Below are 14,447 nucleotides of genomic sequence, written 5' to 3'. Positions count from 1 at the left end.
ATTTATTTTTCAGTCAACATCCTCCATTTTCCAGGTTTCTTTTTTATAACAAATACTGGGGAATTCCAAGGACTTAGAGAAGATTATAAGTGTCCTTGGTCAAGTTGCTCTTGCACTATATCTACTTAGGCCTGAATTTTGTCACTTGTTAAGGGCCACTGTTCTACCCACACTGGCATATCAGTTTTCCATTGAATGGGAACAGGTGAGAGTGTTGGCAGGCCTTCAACAGCAGCCCTGCCTAAAAAACTGAAGTACTCATTTTTAACTCTAATTGTAAAATGTCTCTTCCCCACAGATTGATGGGGATTTGTTCTACTACAAAAGGAGTAAAAACTCCTATTTCACATTCAGATATCCACCTCAAAGGGATAGCACTAACTTCAGCTGTTATTGATCCTCCTATCCAGACATGTAGGTGTCTGCCTTAATCTTTGGCCAGTGACTGGGCCAGTTGGTACCTCTAATGACTGTATGGCCTGCACCTGTCTTTACCAATCCTTCTAATGGTATGCCATTTATATAGATAGATAACATAGTATGGTCAACTGTAACAGCTACAGTCCAGAATATTCCTGGATTCTGTTGTTGGGAGTCAAAATCTGGGCAAATATCACCAAATTGCCTATTAAGAGTACGTATCAGTAAACTTGATGCTACTACTTCTCCTGGGTGATAAGTCACACATCGTCTACCTGTGTTAGTGACTGGGATATTAGCTACACATTCTCCAGTTTCCCAAATCAGTATATGGATGGACACTATTTGGTAAGCCCTCTCAGGAGGTGAAATGGTCAAGCCTACTGAGCCTGGAGGCAAGGGATCCATAGGCTATAGAGGAACAGATTTCACCTCTCCATGGTATATCTCAATAGTCCCAGTTGCATACAACTCTATTCTCCCCAATTGTAATCCCTTTCTCCTATCAGGTTGCTTCTCGGCTGATTGATCATGTCAGAGTACTGAACTTCTAGAAACTTTCTGGATGTAACATTGACTGCCATCATGCCTCAAGTGTATTTTGCCTGGGGCCCTGGAGCTAGGCCCCTCATCCCATTTCCCTGAATCAGTCTACATTCTGGTGCTCAATGGAAGTCTCTGTTCTTGTTCTCTCACCCTATCTTCTATGCCAACATTGAGCTTTCAGATGCCCTACTTTACCACATTGAAAGCATTGATGAGTTTTTCTGGAAGTTCCTTGCCAAAAGGGACCCTGTCTTCCCATGTTCAGATCTTGAGAAGTCTGCATCATAGCCTGGGTATAAAAGGTATGTGTGCCCACTGTGGCACAGTGTCTTAGGATCTCATCTAAAGGTACATCCTTGTATAGTCCTAGTATAATTCTTCTACAGACCTCATTAGCAATTTCCTTAGCAAGTTATCATTTCTGTTGCTGCATTTTCACCAATAGTTCATATAACAGCTGTCTAGAGACGTCCCACAAAATCAGCAAAGGGTTCATTTGGACCTTGTGCTATTTTCATGAAGGCTTCCCTTCTATCTTGTCTTCCTGGGAGGGTGCCCTATGCTTTGATAGCAGCTGAAGCAATTTGCTCATATGCCGTCAAAAGGTAATTAATCTGCATTTATGTGTCTGCATAAAGACCTAAACCTGCTAGTTGATCAAAGGTGAATGGTATATTAACTCCATGTTGCCTATTTCATTGGGCTTGTATTCTACAGAGTTCACTATACTCTGAAAGCCACAAGTTTTGTCTTTGCTATAGATTTCCAGTCAGTAGGGATTAAAATTTCATAAGCCAAGTTCTCTAATAACATCTTAATATAAGATGATGTAGTCCCATAAAGAGTGCAAGCCTTTTTTAGATCTTTGATAATTTCTAGATTAAAAGGAGTATATTTTCTTCTTTCTTGACCTGAAGAATTAAATCTTCAATCATAGGGTATGTTCTTATTCTTAAATCAGATTATCCTGTCCTTCATCTTTAGCTTTAATTAATGCCTTTTGTAATTGTGTCATAAGGAATGGATAGAACTGCTGCATGGGTGATGCTAATGGTGTCACTGCCCCTCCCACTCCTCCTCTCTCTACCCATGAAGATGAAATTGAAGGGGGAGGGTCATGAGATGGGGAATGCCCTAAGGGTTCCTGCTAAGAAGCACCACACTCCTTAATTTCATCAGCACGGTACTTAACTTTTTCCTGTCCAATAATTCATGCTTTTCAGCTGCTTTGTCAGTATCATCCCCCTCCTGCTTTTTCTCCTTTTTTCTTATTTTAAAACTTGTGGGATTCCTTAAAGCTAATTGCATTATGTTGTATATATAGAATGTTTCCTCAGGAATTGAATCAGGACCATTATCTTCATAATATTCAAATAGTTGCTCTCCTACTAGTTTCCATTTATCTGGCTCTAATTTTTCTTCCTGTAATATTTCTAAGATTCCAATGGTCTGCCCCCAAGTTATTAACAAACCTTGCTTCTTTATTAACCTAAGTATGCATGCTACACACTTCCCTTGGGGTGGGGAAGATGCTTTTCTTAGTATTTGCCCCATTTCAGCTGAAAAACAAAAGTGACTAGTTTACTCGCTTTATTTCCTGGACATAGGGACTTCTCCATTGAACTGCTGAGTTGTAGGTCCTTACATCCAGAGCCTCAAAATATAGTGTGCTTCTTTCAGTGCACCTTGTTGGGCTCCAAAATTTAATGCTCAGGCTAGCTTTTGGAAGTCCTCTGGATAAGCTTTGGTCTCAGCAGGATGTCTCAGCAAGATAGTCACCATGAGGATGATCAAGAATAGAGTCTAAAGTCTTCATTGTCTCCTTCACAGTCTGTTCACTCTGACTCACTCTATCCCCAGTTCTCTTAGCCCTTAAATACCCTGTTACAATTCCATCATTATAGCATAATGAGTACATGCCAACTAGAGTGATTATATCATTATATCATACTAGAATGATTATATTACTATATCATACTAGATATATGTGAACTAGAGAATCATTATCTTATAAATTAAACTGAGTAAACACCTTGTTGTATATATCCTTGTTTCAAATATACTTTTCCAGAGTAATGCCCCTTTACAGATTAGTAACTTGAAAAGAACATGCAGGGAAAAAGTGATTCATCAATCAATATGATATTTGTTCTTATATCATATATGACTTTGGGGCTCAGAAAGGGAACCACTTGAAATTTATCGAAGATTCTAAGTCATGACAGGAGCAATACCATATTATCAATTAGTTAGCAAGAACTTATTAATTACCTACTATGTGCCAGGCACAGAGCTAGGCATTGGGGATACAAAAGAGTGAGGCAGTTCCTAATAATGTGCACATATGTAAGTATGGACATAATAAATACAAAATCAATTACAAGGGAGGGGAGGAGAACACTAGGAGGTATGAAAGGAGGTCAGGAAAGGGTGAATATAGAAGGTCATATGCAAATTCTGTCTGAGAAAAGCCTCCCTTTTCTTCCCCCTAGTTGCGGTCACTTCCCCCTACCCCAATTCCCAGCACTAAGACCTAGGTGGAAAACTATAATTATTATTATTACTTTTTTTATTTTCTGAGACTGTTGTGGTTAAGTGACTTGCCCAGAGTCATACAGCTAGGAAGTGTTGTGTCTGAGTCAGGTCTTCCTGACTTCAGGAATAGTGCGCTATCCACTTTGCCACCTAGCTGCCCCTATAATTGTTATTATTATGAACACCAACAACTCATTTAAAATATGAGTTATGGATTTATAGACCATTACCAAATACCTCTCATAAATTAGAAGTAGAAAAAAAGCTTCCCTATACCTTACTTAGTTACGTATCATGAAAAGATTTGTGGGTCATTCTACCTCTGTCTAAAAGATCTTTGAAAAAACAAAAGAATTTATGTTAAAATATTAATTTTCAGAAGAGTGATTTTGCTGTTTAGATATTTCATTAGAAAAATTAGAGATAGTTGATAAAGTGAATGAATCATGATGCTGTGAAAAATTATTTATTACTTGCCAAAAAATTCATTTCAGAGAACAGTTTGATTAAATTCTTCAATTTCCTGGGTGCTTGTTTTGCCCATAGTCAGCTCTAATGTTTGTCCAGATGTTGAATTGAGTTTCCACCAGGCAAGAATAAGTGAATAATCATAAGTAGTCGAGTGGTAAGGTTTTTATTCATTTAGATTTAAATGAGTTTTGCATTGTTTTGATTTCATTTCTTGAAGGAACTTTTCATACCAAAGCTGGCTGACACCTCTGTATAACTTTACAACTTGGGGCACTTAAAGACACCCAGCATATGTCATAGGCAAGACTTGACCTTAGGTTTTCTTGGCCTGGAGGCCTAGTTTTCTATCCACTATATTAAGATGCTTCTTACAAGTTAATAATATATTCTCTTATTTAATTATTTTACTCCATCTATATATGTTTTGTTCTCCCATCCCACCACCATCATCCCCCCAAAAAAAAGATTATGAGTTTTTCAAGGTGAGGGCTGTAATCTTCTATAGAGAGCTGGAACTTTGGAGACGTATACTTGAAACAAGGATACTTACAACAGGGTGTTTACTCAGAGTAATTGATGAGATAATGGTTTTCTAGTTCACATATACTTACTGTGCTGTAATGATGTAATCACACTGAGGTATTTAAGGGCTGAGAGGGCTGGAAATGAGACATTCCATCTTTGACTATCCTCCTGGTAGCTCTCCTGCCTCTTGCACTCCCTTCCACTAAAATCATGGCTGGTCCTGAGATCCTCCAGAGAGCTAGTCAGCACATTACAATTTTCATCCTTCATATCCATCCAGTGCCTACCCCATTCTGGGCCCCGAGGGAAGATAAAGCAGGCAGGAAGGAATAGACTGCAGGTGTTCACTCTGCAGAGGTAGGGGTTGGATTGGAGAGAGGAGACATGAAGCTTTTGTGATTAGAAACAGTCAGGTTCATGGACTAGCAAGTGGGCTAGTTTAGTTGGAATATAATTTATGAGATAGAATAATATGAAGCAAGTTGGAAAATTTGGAGCTAGATTATGAAGGGACTTTAGATTTGTGTTTTACCCTAGTACAAATCATAGTACAAAAGGTTTTGAGCTAGTGAGTGACATGGCAACTGTGTAGTTGTTAGATAAGATAGGAGACACATTTGAAGAATATTAATTATATAATAACAATCATGATTTTATTATAAATTCTAGCAAGGGACAGTCAAAGCCTGAATTAGGATTGTGGTGATCAGGGGTCTAATGTGAGAGAATGAGAAGTTTAAAAACGTGAAAAACTTTAAAAATACTTCAGAAGTAGGGAACTTTGCCAGAGCAAGATGAATTTTGGTCTTGTCTTTGTATCCCTTGCACCTAGCACAGTTATTTACATATAGCAGGTATTTAACAAATATTTGTAAAATTGAATTTGTTTAATTTAGTTATTTGGCTAAGAATAGTCTTCACAGTTCATTGAAGAAGATGCAGGTGTTTTCTAAGGGTAGTCTCAAAAAGAGACATCCTATACCATAAAATAATCAAGTTTTTCAGAAACTAAAGTTTTACTCAATTTAAATCAATCCTAATAATGACTTAACAGGAGATTAGAAATCTGCATAGAGTCTAGAAAAAGGAGAGACAAAAGAGAAGAATTTGTGCATGTTTATTGAGAACATCTAAGGGCTGAGGACACTCTTGGTTTATTTAAAAAAAAAAAAAAAACCACCAAACTTACTGATATATTTCTTGACATAACAGACACTTCCTCATGAAACATTCTCAAACTCCTCTACAAAGTACTTTTCCCACTCACCACCAGTTTATTTTTTTGCAAGAAATGATATGTTAACTTTGATGGCATAAAAATATGTATTTGACTATTGTATTTGACCAAAGTTCTGTTGTTTATCAATGTCATATCTATTTATATTATCATACTTATATAAGTATGTTGGGGGTTTGGCCTACCTTTCCCTTTTTTCTTTTTTTCTTTTTTTTTTTTTTGCTGAGGCAGTTGGAGTTGAGTGACTTGCCCAGGGTCACACAACTAGAAAGTGTTAAGTGTCTGAGACCAGATTTGAACTCAGGTCCTCCTGACTTCAGGGCTGATGCTCTATCCACTGTGCCACCTAGCTGCCCCTGGCCTAGCTTTCTTATCTGTTCATCATTTCATATGTTTTCCTGTATTTCTTAGAGTTCTTCATAATTGTTATTCCTCATGTCATAGTAATATGCCATTATATATGTGTGTGGTTTATGTATACATATATTTAATTATTCCTCTATCAATGGGTACATTTTTGCATTTAGTGTTTTGTTATTATAAGATTATTATGACAGATTATTTTTATTTTGCTGTAAATAATCTCTTTAGGAGTATAGTCCCAATAATGGAATCACTAGATTAAAAATTATGAACTTGGTACCTAATTCAAACTGGTGTATAATTCAAAATTGTTTTTACATTTGAACCAATTTGCAGTTCCACTGGCAATGCATTAACATGCCTGTTTTCACATAGTCTTCCCAATAATTAATTTTCACATCTTTTGCTAATTTTACTGACTTGATGGATAAAAACTATTACCCATAATACTGGCTTCATGGTGATCTCTTTTAAGAACATCTAATTTTCTTTACATGGTGCATTAGAAAACAATTTGGATCTAGCATCAGAGAACTTGGGTTTTTATTCTAATTCTGCTACTTATGACTTGTGTGACTTTGAACAAGCCACTTAACTTGGGCTGCACTTGCTCCATCTGTAAAATTGGGAGGGTCTCTTTGTTTTCTTATCTTCAAATAAGACATTCTTAACCTTTCTTAGATCCCTTTGACAATCTAATGAAGCCTGGGGATGTCTTCTCAGAATGACATTTTTAAATGCATAGAATAAAATTATATGTAATTATTCTGAAGAAAAAAATATATCAAAATATGCTTATCAGAATATTTTTTTTAAAAACAAGTTTATGGATCCTGATTAAGAATCCATGCTGTAAATCTAATCCTCCTTCTATGATCCGTTGACTGAATTCTCACCAAGCAAACCTTAATAGTATTACTATTTGAACTCATGAATGAGCATACCCATCCAAAGGGGAATCTATCTTATGTAGATAGATGCTTTCTAGGGATATCTCCTTAACGCAGCATACTGTTTTAATTTGATTAATATAAATTGGCTTCCTAGAGCTTAGCTTATTCTTTCTGAGCTCGTGAAAGTGACTTTTTGAGTATACAATGCTCAAAACCATGTTCTGGGTGTAGTCACTGAGAGACCCATCTTGTGAAGCCAACCAACCTCTATTCCACTATTGTTTTAACATTTAGTTGCAACACTGTTTACATCATAGATAGCCAATAAATATGTGTTGGATTAGCCTGAATAGTAGAAAGTTGTAATTTTATTTTATTTTTTCCAGGTATAGGAAATCATAAACTCAGAAGGTGAATATGGGTGAAAAGAAACCAGAGCCTCTGGACTTTGTAAAGGATTTTCAGGAATATCTCACACAGCAGACCCACCACGTGAACATGATCTCAGGATCAGTTAGTGGGGACAAAGAAGCAGAGGCTCTTCAGGGAGGTAGATTAATTTTTAAATGTTATTACATATTTCACTTGTGCAAGCTGCATTATATTTACTATGAAGAAAAAACATATGAATTGTTTGTGTTTTTGAAAAATGTGGAATTTTTTTTCATTGCCATTAAATAGAAATAGAGAATGGGTTTTGTGGGGAGAAATAGATGGAGTTCTAAAGATTTAATTTACTAAATTATAGGGAAATAGTATAGTGAGCAGCTTTCCCAGAAATAGGTAGACCTGAGTTGTCTATGACATTGGTAAACTGTTTGACTACCTTGAGCCAACTATTTGGATTCTCTGGGCCTCTCTGTTTCTTCATTTGCAAAATAAAAGGGTCAGATTAGATGCTTGTCAGTGATTCTTTCAGGCCAAGAGTTCTATGATTCTTGGTATTAATTGACACCAAACCTTTATATTTTATCTTAGGAGCGTAACAAAGAATTTGAATATCCTGATAGACAAATACTACTTAGAATGGGGGTGGATGGAAAAGTGAAAAGTCCATTCTTTCAGATTAACATAGCAAAAATCTATTCTATGAGTCATAATGTGACAACCACGTGTATTTGGGGGGATTGGTTACATGTTTAAATTCACAGACAACTATATTCAATCATGTCAGTAACTTTCAAGTAAATTTTTAGAATTTAAACCCATATACATGTTTTCCCTTCTGTGAAATAAGAATGTTGAGGATACTAGACTAGTAAGTTAACTGAATGAATCTCAGCAGGCTTAACTAAATTATCGTTTATAAAGGATTTTGTACTTACCTCAGAACAAAATTTAAAATTGCAAAGACTTGATTTATATTATCATATTTTGTTTATAGCTGGGGCAGATGGTGATCAAAATGGACTTGATCATCCATCTGTTGAAGTGTCCTTGGATGAAAACTCAGGAATGCTGGTAGACGGATTTGAAAGAACATTTGATGGAAAACTAAAATGTCGATACTGCAACTATGCCAGCAAAGGAACAGCACGGCTCATTGAACATATTAGAATTCACACAGGTAATGAGGTAATTTCTTGGTGCGTATGTGTTAATGCTTGCAATAAGTTAAAAATTAAGTATAATACAAGTTTTGTATTCATGAATAAATTCCCCTTTCTATCAGAAATGCCATATAAAGTTGAGATACAAATGAAAAACTATCAGTCCCAGAGAATTCCCTTTGGTAGAAAGCATATTTTTCTATAGACCTTCCTATCCCAGAGGGTAAATACTGCTCCTGCAATGCAAACTAGTTCTCAGTGCCCAGCTCCCTTCTGGCTCCTTAGCATTTGCCTAGGGCTGCTTTATGCCATGCTAATCATATATGGAGGTTTGTATTTTGAATTTGGTAATAATGTTTTTCTTGGCAAAAGGATATGGCAGGTGGTAGTGATGGGAAGTAGTCCTAGTTTTAGGAAACACATATTCTTTAATAATTAGAGATTTCTAAATTACAACCTCATAGAATTTGACAATAAAAGATGTTACGACATTTTCTATATATGATGTATTATTTGGAAATGAAACAGTGGTTAAAGTGAATCTTGCCAGTTATGTTAATTTTGAAATAGAATTGTCTAATTATAAACACAGGATAAGAATACCATTTATAATTAAGATTTTAATATAATTTTAAGATGTGCAAGCCTAGTTTAAGCTTTTACAGTTTAAAACTGCATTTTTGTTTGGGAGGTGGGGCAAGGCAGTTGGGTTTAAGTTACTTGCCCAAGGTCACATAGCTAATAACTTTTAAGTGTCTGAGGTTGCATTTGAATTTTGAAGTCCTTCTGACTTCAGGTTCCATGCTCTATCCATTGTACCATCTAGCTGCCCCAACTGCACTGACTTTTGAAATACCATACACACACACACACATATATATACACATACATCTAATTCATTATGGTATAGATTATTTTACATATATTATGATATAAAATATAATAGTAGCATCTCTGAAATTTAAGCCAGTCAAGAGCAGAGAGATTATAGAATTTCCCAGGATCATACAACCAAGAGGTCTCAGAGTCAGGACCTAAAGTCTCATCTTCCTGTCTTTGATGTCACTTTTGCAATCCATTACATGTCTACAGTATGATGTGGGGAATATCATTATTAGTCACATACTGTGATTGTTCCACTGTTTCTTCTTATCTGCAAGAGTACTGATTATAGCTAATAAAATAAAATTTATAACAGTATGGTCTTTGATATATATAGATATCACAAATTTTGTGCTGATAAAAATAATAATTTACTTTAAATTATGTATATGTGGTGATGAGGAAAGGGATGATCTCTTTGTTCTTTGAATTTTTTGTAAATTAGAATGAACCTTACTTTTCTACTTATGACCTAGTTCATATTGTAATTATTTGTGTTAAGTGTCTTATTTCCTTTGCTCTCTGAAGGCATCTTATTTTTTAATCCTGTGATTACTTTCTTAGAATGAAGTGAATTTTTTGTTAACTTAAGTAACCCATAGTAATGTTTAGAGTTGAATTCCAAATGTATCACTTTTTTGTGTTTATCAAGATAGTTTTTCTACATTTTTAAATTCAGTGAATATAAATGATCATAAAATTTTCTAAATGTTCTTCTGTACCATATCTTTTTAAAATTTTTTTATGGTGAAAAAATCTCATACTGTTTCTTTTATTTTTATAGGTGAAAAACCTCATAGGTGTCATTTATGTCCATTTGCATCAGCTTATGAGCGTCATCTGGAAGCCCATATGCGGTCCCATACTGGTGAAAAACCATACAAATGTGAATTATGTTCTTTCCGCTGCAGCGATAGAAGTAATCTTTCCCATCATCGTAGGCGTAAACATAAAATGGTACCAATTAAAGGTACTAGGTCTTCCTTAAGCAGCAAGAAAATGTGGGGGGTTTTACAAAAGAAGACTAGCAATCTAGGGTATAGCAGAAGAGCACTTATCAATTTGAGTCCACCTTCCATGGTGGTTCAGAAACCAGACTACCTGAATGATTTTACCCATGAAATCCCAAACATCCAGACTGATACATTTGAAAGCATGGGAAAAACAACGCAGACTGGTGGCCTGCCAAGGGACCCACAAGAACTCATGGTTGACAACCCCTTAAATCAGTTATCTACTTTAGCAGGACAGTTATCTAGCTTGCCACCTGAGAATCAAAACCCAGCATCCCCCGATGTTGTTCCATGCCCTGATGAAAAGCCTTTTATGATTCAGCAGCCCACCACCCCAGCAGTTGTTTCTGCTGTATCAACAAGTATTCCTCAGAACTCATCTCCTACAAGTCCCGAACCCCGGCCATCACATAGTCAGAGGAACTATAGCCCTGTGGCAGGCCCGAGCAGTGAACGCAGCGCTCACACTAGTACTCCCAGCATAAGTAACAGCCAGCCCAGCACGCCAGCTCCAGCCCTGCCAGTTCAGGACCCTCAGCTTCTGCATCACTGCCAGCACTGTGACATGTACTTTGCAGACAATATCCTTTATACAATTCACATGGGATGTCATGGGTTTGAAAACCCTTTTCAGTGTAATATATGTGGATGCAAATGTAAAAATAAGTATGATTTTGCCTGTCATTTTGCAAGAGGGCAACATAACCAGCACTGATACAAAACAATCACATCATGCTATTTTTTTGGTCTTGCTTTTCTAAAATTTCATGTTTCTATCATCCTTAATGAGGTATCTACTAATTTAAAAGATCATATCTTACGTTTCTAAATTGTAAATTTGACAATGGAGACAAATTTTTCTTGTCTTGTCAGGGTCATTTATGTGTTACTGATAAGGTTAGATAGGATTTCATTTAGTTTGAAGTCTTTTTTTTTTCTTTGTTCACTAGATAAGAATTGGCGTATAATTATAACTTATGAGCCTTCATTTAATTTTCCTACATTTAACACTCATAAACAATTTATAACGCTCATTCAGTTGTCTTAGTACTTCCATCCATGTTATTTCAGCTTGTAGAGGTGATTTCGTACCTTGTAACTTCTACCATGTTTTAAAATGGTGAATTAAAAAAAAATATATGTTAAACCAAACCACTTAATGTTTAGTGTGAGGGTTATTTTAAAATGACTTTTAATTGATAACTATATTCCCATGTTTTGAATTCAAGCAGTTGTGTCAGTTATAAACTAACAGTGGCTTTAACTCACTTCAGTTTAGGAAATTGCCTTTTTGCCAAGGGGGAAAAAAATGATACACAGTTTCTGATGTTAAAATAAAAATTTGTTATGAAAAAAATTCAAATACCTTTTGCTTGAAAAGAAAAAAAGCCCAGCATCTAAAATTAGTTTGAAAATATATTGTTCACTTCCATGACATAAAATAAATAAAATTTCATATTTGTATCTTTTTTTACTCTGTTTTGGCATGGGTGAAAAGGTGGTGTCCAATTTCCATTGCAATGAACACTATTGCACTTTCAGTCTATTGAAAAAAAGAGTTAAGCAAAGTAAATATCTCTTGGAATAATGGTACCTACTATTTCACAGAAGTGTCCCTGAAAATGTCTTTTTCTTTAACTTTGTACTTTTTTTCATTTTAATTTTTTTTCTGGTGTCATAGGCATCAGACAAACTAGATAACTAATAGGTATTCCAATTTCCTTCTAATAATTTGATTACCAAAGACGAACATCAGAATGTCATCCTATACAATTACTTTTTTTTAGTCCTGGAAAATATTCTTCAAAAGGTTTGGGATTTTCTGCCCTTCCTTCTTTCCCTTCCTTACCTGACAATCTTTTCTCAGAAAGCTACAGAAACTTGGATATATATATATAAACAAAATTTAATTTGAAAAAGTAATGTAACATAAATCAAGAGTGAGCCTATTCAAAACAAGCCTTAAACTCTTGTGTAAACTAGTTTAGTGCCAATATTTTTTTTGGATTCAAACTGTCATGCTCATTTGCAGACATGCCAAACAGTAAATAAGAATAATGATGATGATGATGATGATTGTATATAGCTATACATCTATGAAGGGCATTTATATCAGTTCAATGATAAAGAATGGAAGCATAACTATAGGGAGAAATTTTCCTAAAAGTGACATTAGATACTTTATAAGTACCATTTAAATGTAGAATGAATTCACTATGAAGAGAAGGCAACTTTTTTTCCCCAAGACTATAATTAAAAAAACAATTAGGTTGGTTAAACAATTACTGATAATTTTTAAATGTAGCTTGGATCTGAAAATAATATTACATAGTCTTACATAGAAAATCTTAATTTTTAAAGTATATTTATTAACCAAAAAGGACCTCTAGACCAAAATGGAAAATCTTGATGCCATTAGCTAACAAATAATAAAGCTCCCCCAATTGTGTAAAGCTAATGGACTCTCCAGTCCCCACTGAAGTGGGAATGCTGGAAAGCCATTAAAATATGCTTTTGTGTTTAACATAAATTATAAATTCATCTTGATCAAAGTATTTCAGTATATTGAATTTAAAACTATCTCCCCAAAACAATTATAAGTTTCTCTTCCTCATAAAATTTAAAGGTATAAGCCTCAGAAACAAATATTCTATTTTGCAGTATTACTTATTTTATTTGAAAATCATTCTTACAGTAGGAATCTAACTATAAGATTTGGTACTTTATTTTAGTGTGGGAGGAAAGAAATATAATTATTTGAAACATTTTGAATTAAAAAAAAATACACTCCTATATAGCCCAAAATATAAAATGGAATTTTTAACTTTTAAAAAATTGCTTGTGAAATGCAGAATATATATTGTCGTCTGTGCCAAACAATAACTTGAATGTTTTTGACAACTAAAAGTAGATTTTTTATGTACATTTAAAAATTAAATAGAGGATAGTTTTCCAGTTTTAAATACAAAAATATATGTAAATACGAATATTTGCTATAACCTAAAATAAAGAGCACGATTGGTATTCCAAAGTCATTGTCTGCTTTACAAGCTAAATTTAATTCTCAGTATGCTGAAATGCACTAAATTGTTAAAGGTCAATCTATGAAATTTTTTTGTATTTTAAAATTTAGGAATTTATTTAAATTATTTGAAAGAATGTTAATTCCTACACTTAAGTATTAAACACATATTTTTGCCCCCTTTATTTTTAGTCAAACATTTTATAAATAAAATTTGTTGGAAAAAGTTTAACATGCACTATTTATAGTACTTTATTGTTAACAGACATTTTAATGTTCTGAGACTAAATTTATTTTTGTTCAATGAACATAATAACAAACACTTTAGATTTAAAGTTGATAGATAACTTATTTCACTAACATTTTTTTAAAGAAACTGTGAAGATTAACAGGGAAAAATGTTAGTTGATTTTACAAATGGAGTGTAAAAATACAGCTTCTTGAAATTCAAGTAAAAACTGGCAAAAACAAGTAAAAACTTTGGATAATCCCATAGGATATGTTCTACCACTATTTCAATACAGAAATAGATGTGTTGCCATAAAAGTGCAGGATTTATATGACACGGGGAATGTTAAATTACGAAATTTTCAGTCAGGCCTCATGACAAATTCAGGCTCTGAGAAAAATGTATAACTAATGTCCTATTCAAAAAAAACATTCCCTCCTAAATATTTTTTTATTGGTCAGTTTTAAGAGTCTATATGCATTGTGTTCACTTTTGTTAATATGTATTTCAATGTAAAGAGCATATTTTGTATTCAAAAAATGAAACGAGTTATGGATGTAAGATACATTATATTGTGCAGCGATTACAGAAGAATTTAATGCTGAATAACTCAACTTTAGTGCAGTTCATGTTGTGAAGCTTTGCTTTTGTAAAATATGAATAAAAAACACTTTTGAATGACTAATATCCTTTTTAAAAGATTTATAACCCAATTTATATTATGTTAATTGAACTTGAATATAGTATCAATCAGCAAAAGC

At 34.3% G+C, this 14,447-nt stretch overlaps 1 protein-coding gene across 3 annotated transcripts in view; it reads left to right on the top strand.

Moving 5' to 3' along the window:
* Window positions 1-14,371, top strand: part of IKZF5 (IKAROS family zinc finger 5) — a 39,527-nt gene extending 25,156 nt beyond the window's left edge. For all 3 annotated transcript variants that reach the window (XM_051981600.1, XM_051981601.1, XM_051981602.1), the window contains 3 exons: window positions 7,377-7,540; window positions 8,375-8,557; window positions 10,207-14,371. In XM_051981600.1, coding sequence (XP_051837560.1) covers window positions 7,408-7,540; window positions 8,375-8,557; window positions 10,207-11,150 — 1,260 coding nt within the window. In that variant the 5' untranslated portion in view covers window positions 7,377-7,407 and the 3' untranslated portion in view covers window positions 11,151-14,371. The remainder of the gene's footprint in view (window positions 1-7,376; window positions 7,541-8,374; window positions 8,558-10,206) is intronic.
* Window positions 14,372-14,447: the final 76 nt, after the last annotated feature.

The sequence above is a fragment of the Antechinus flavipes genome, chromosome 2, assembly GCF_016432865.1.
Source record: "Antechinus flavipes isolate AdamAnt ecotype Samford, QLD, Australia chromosome 2, AdamAnt_v2, whole genome shotgun sequence".
Lineage (NCBI taxonomy): Eukaryota > Metazoa > Chordata > Mammalia > Dasyuromorphia > Dasyuridae > Antechinus > Antechinus flavipes.
The sequence above is the reverse complement of the archived record's forward strand: the minus strand, read 5'-3'. Positions and strand labels throughout refer to the sequence as shown.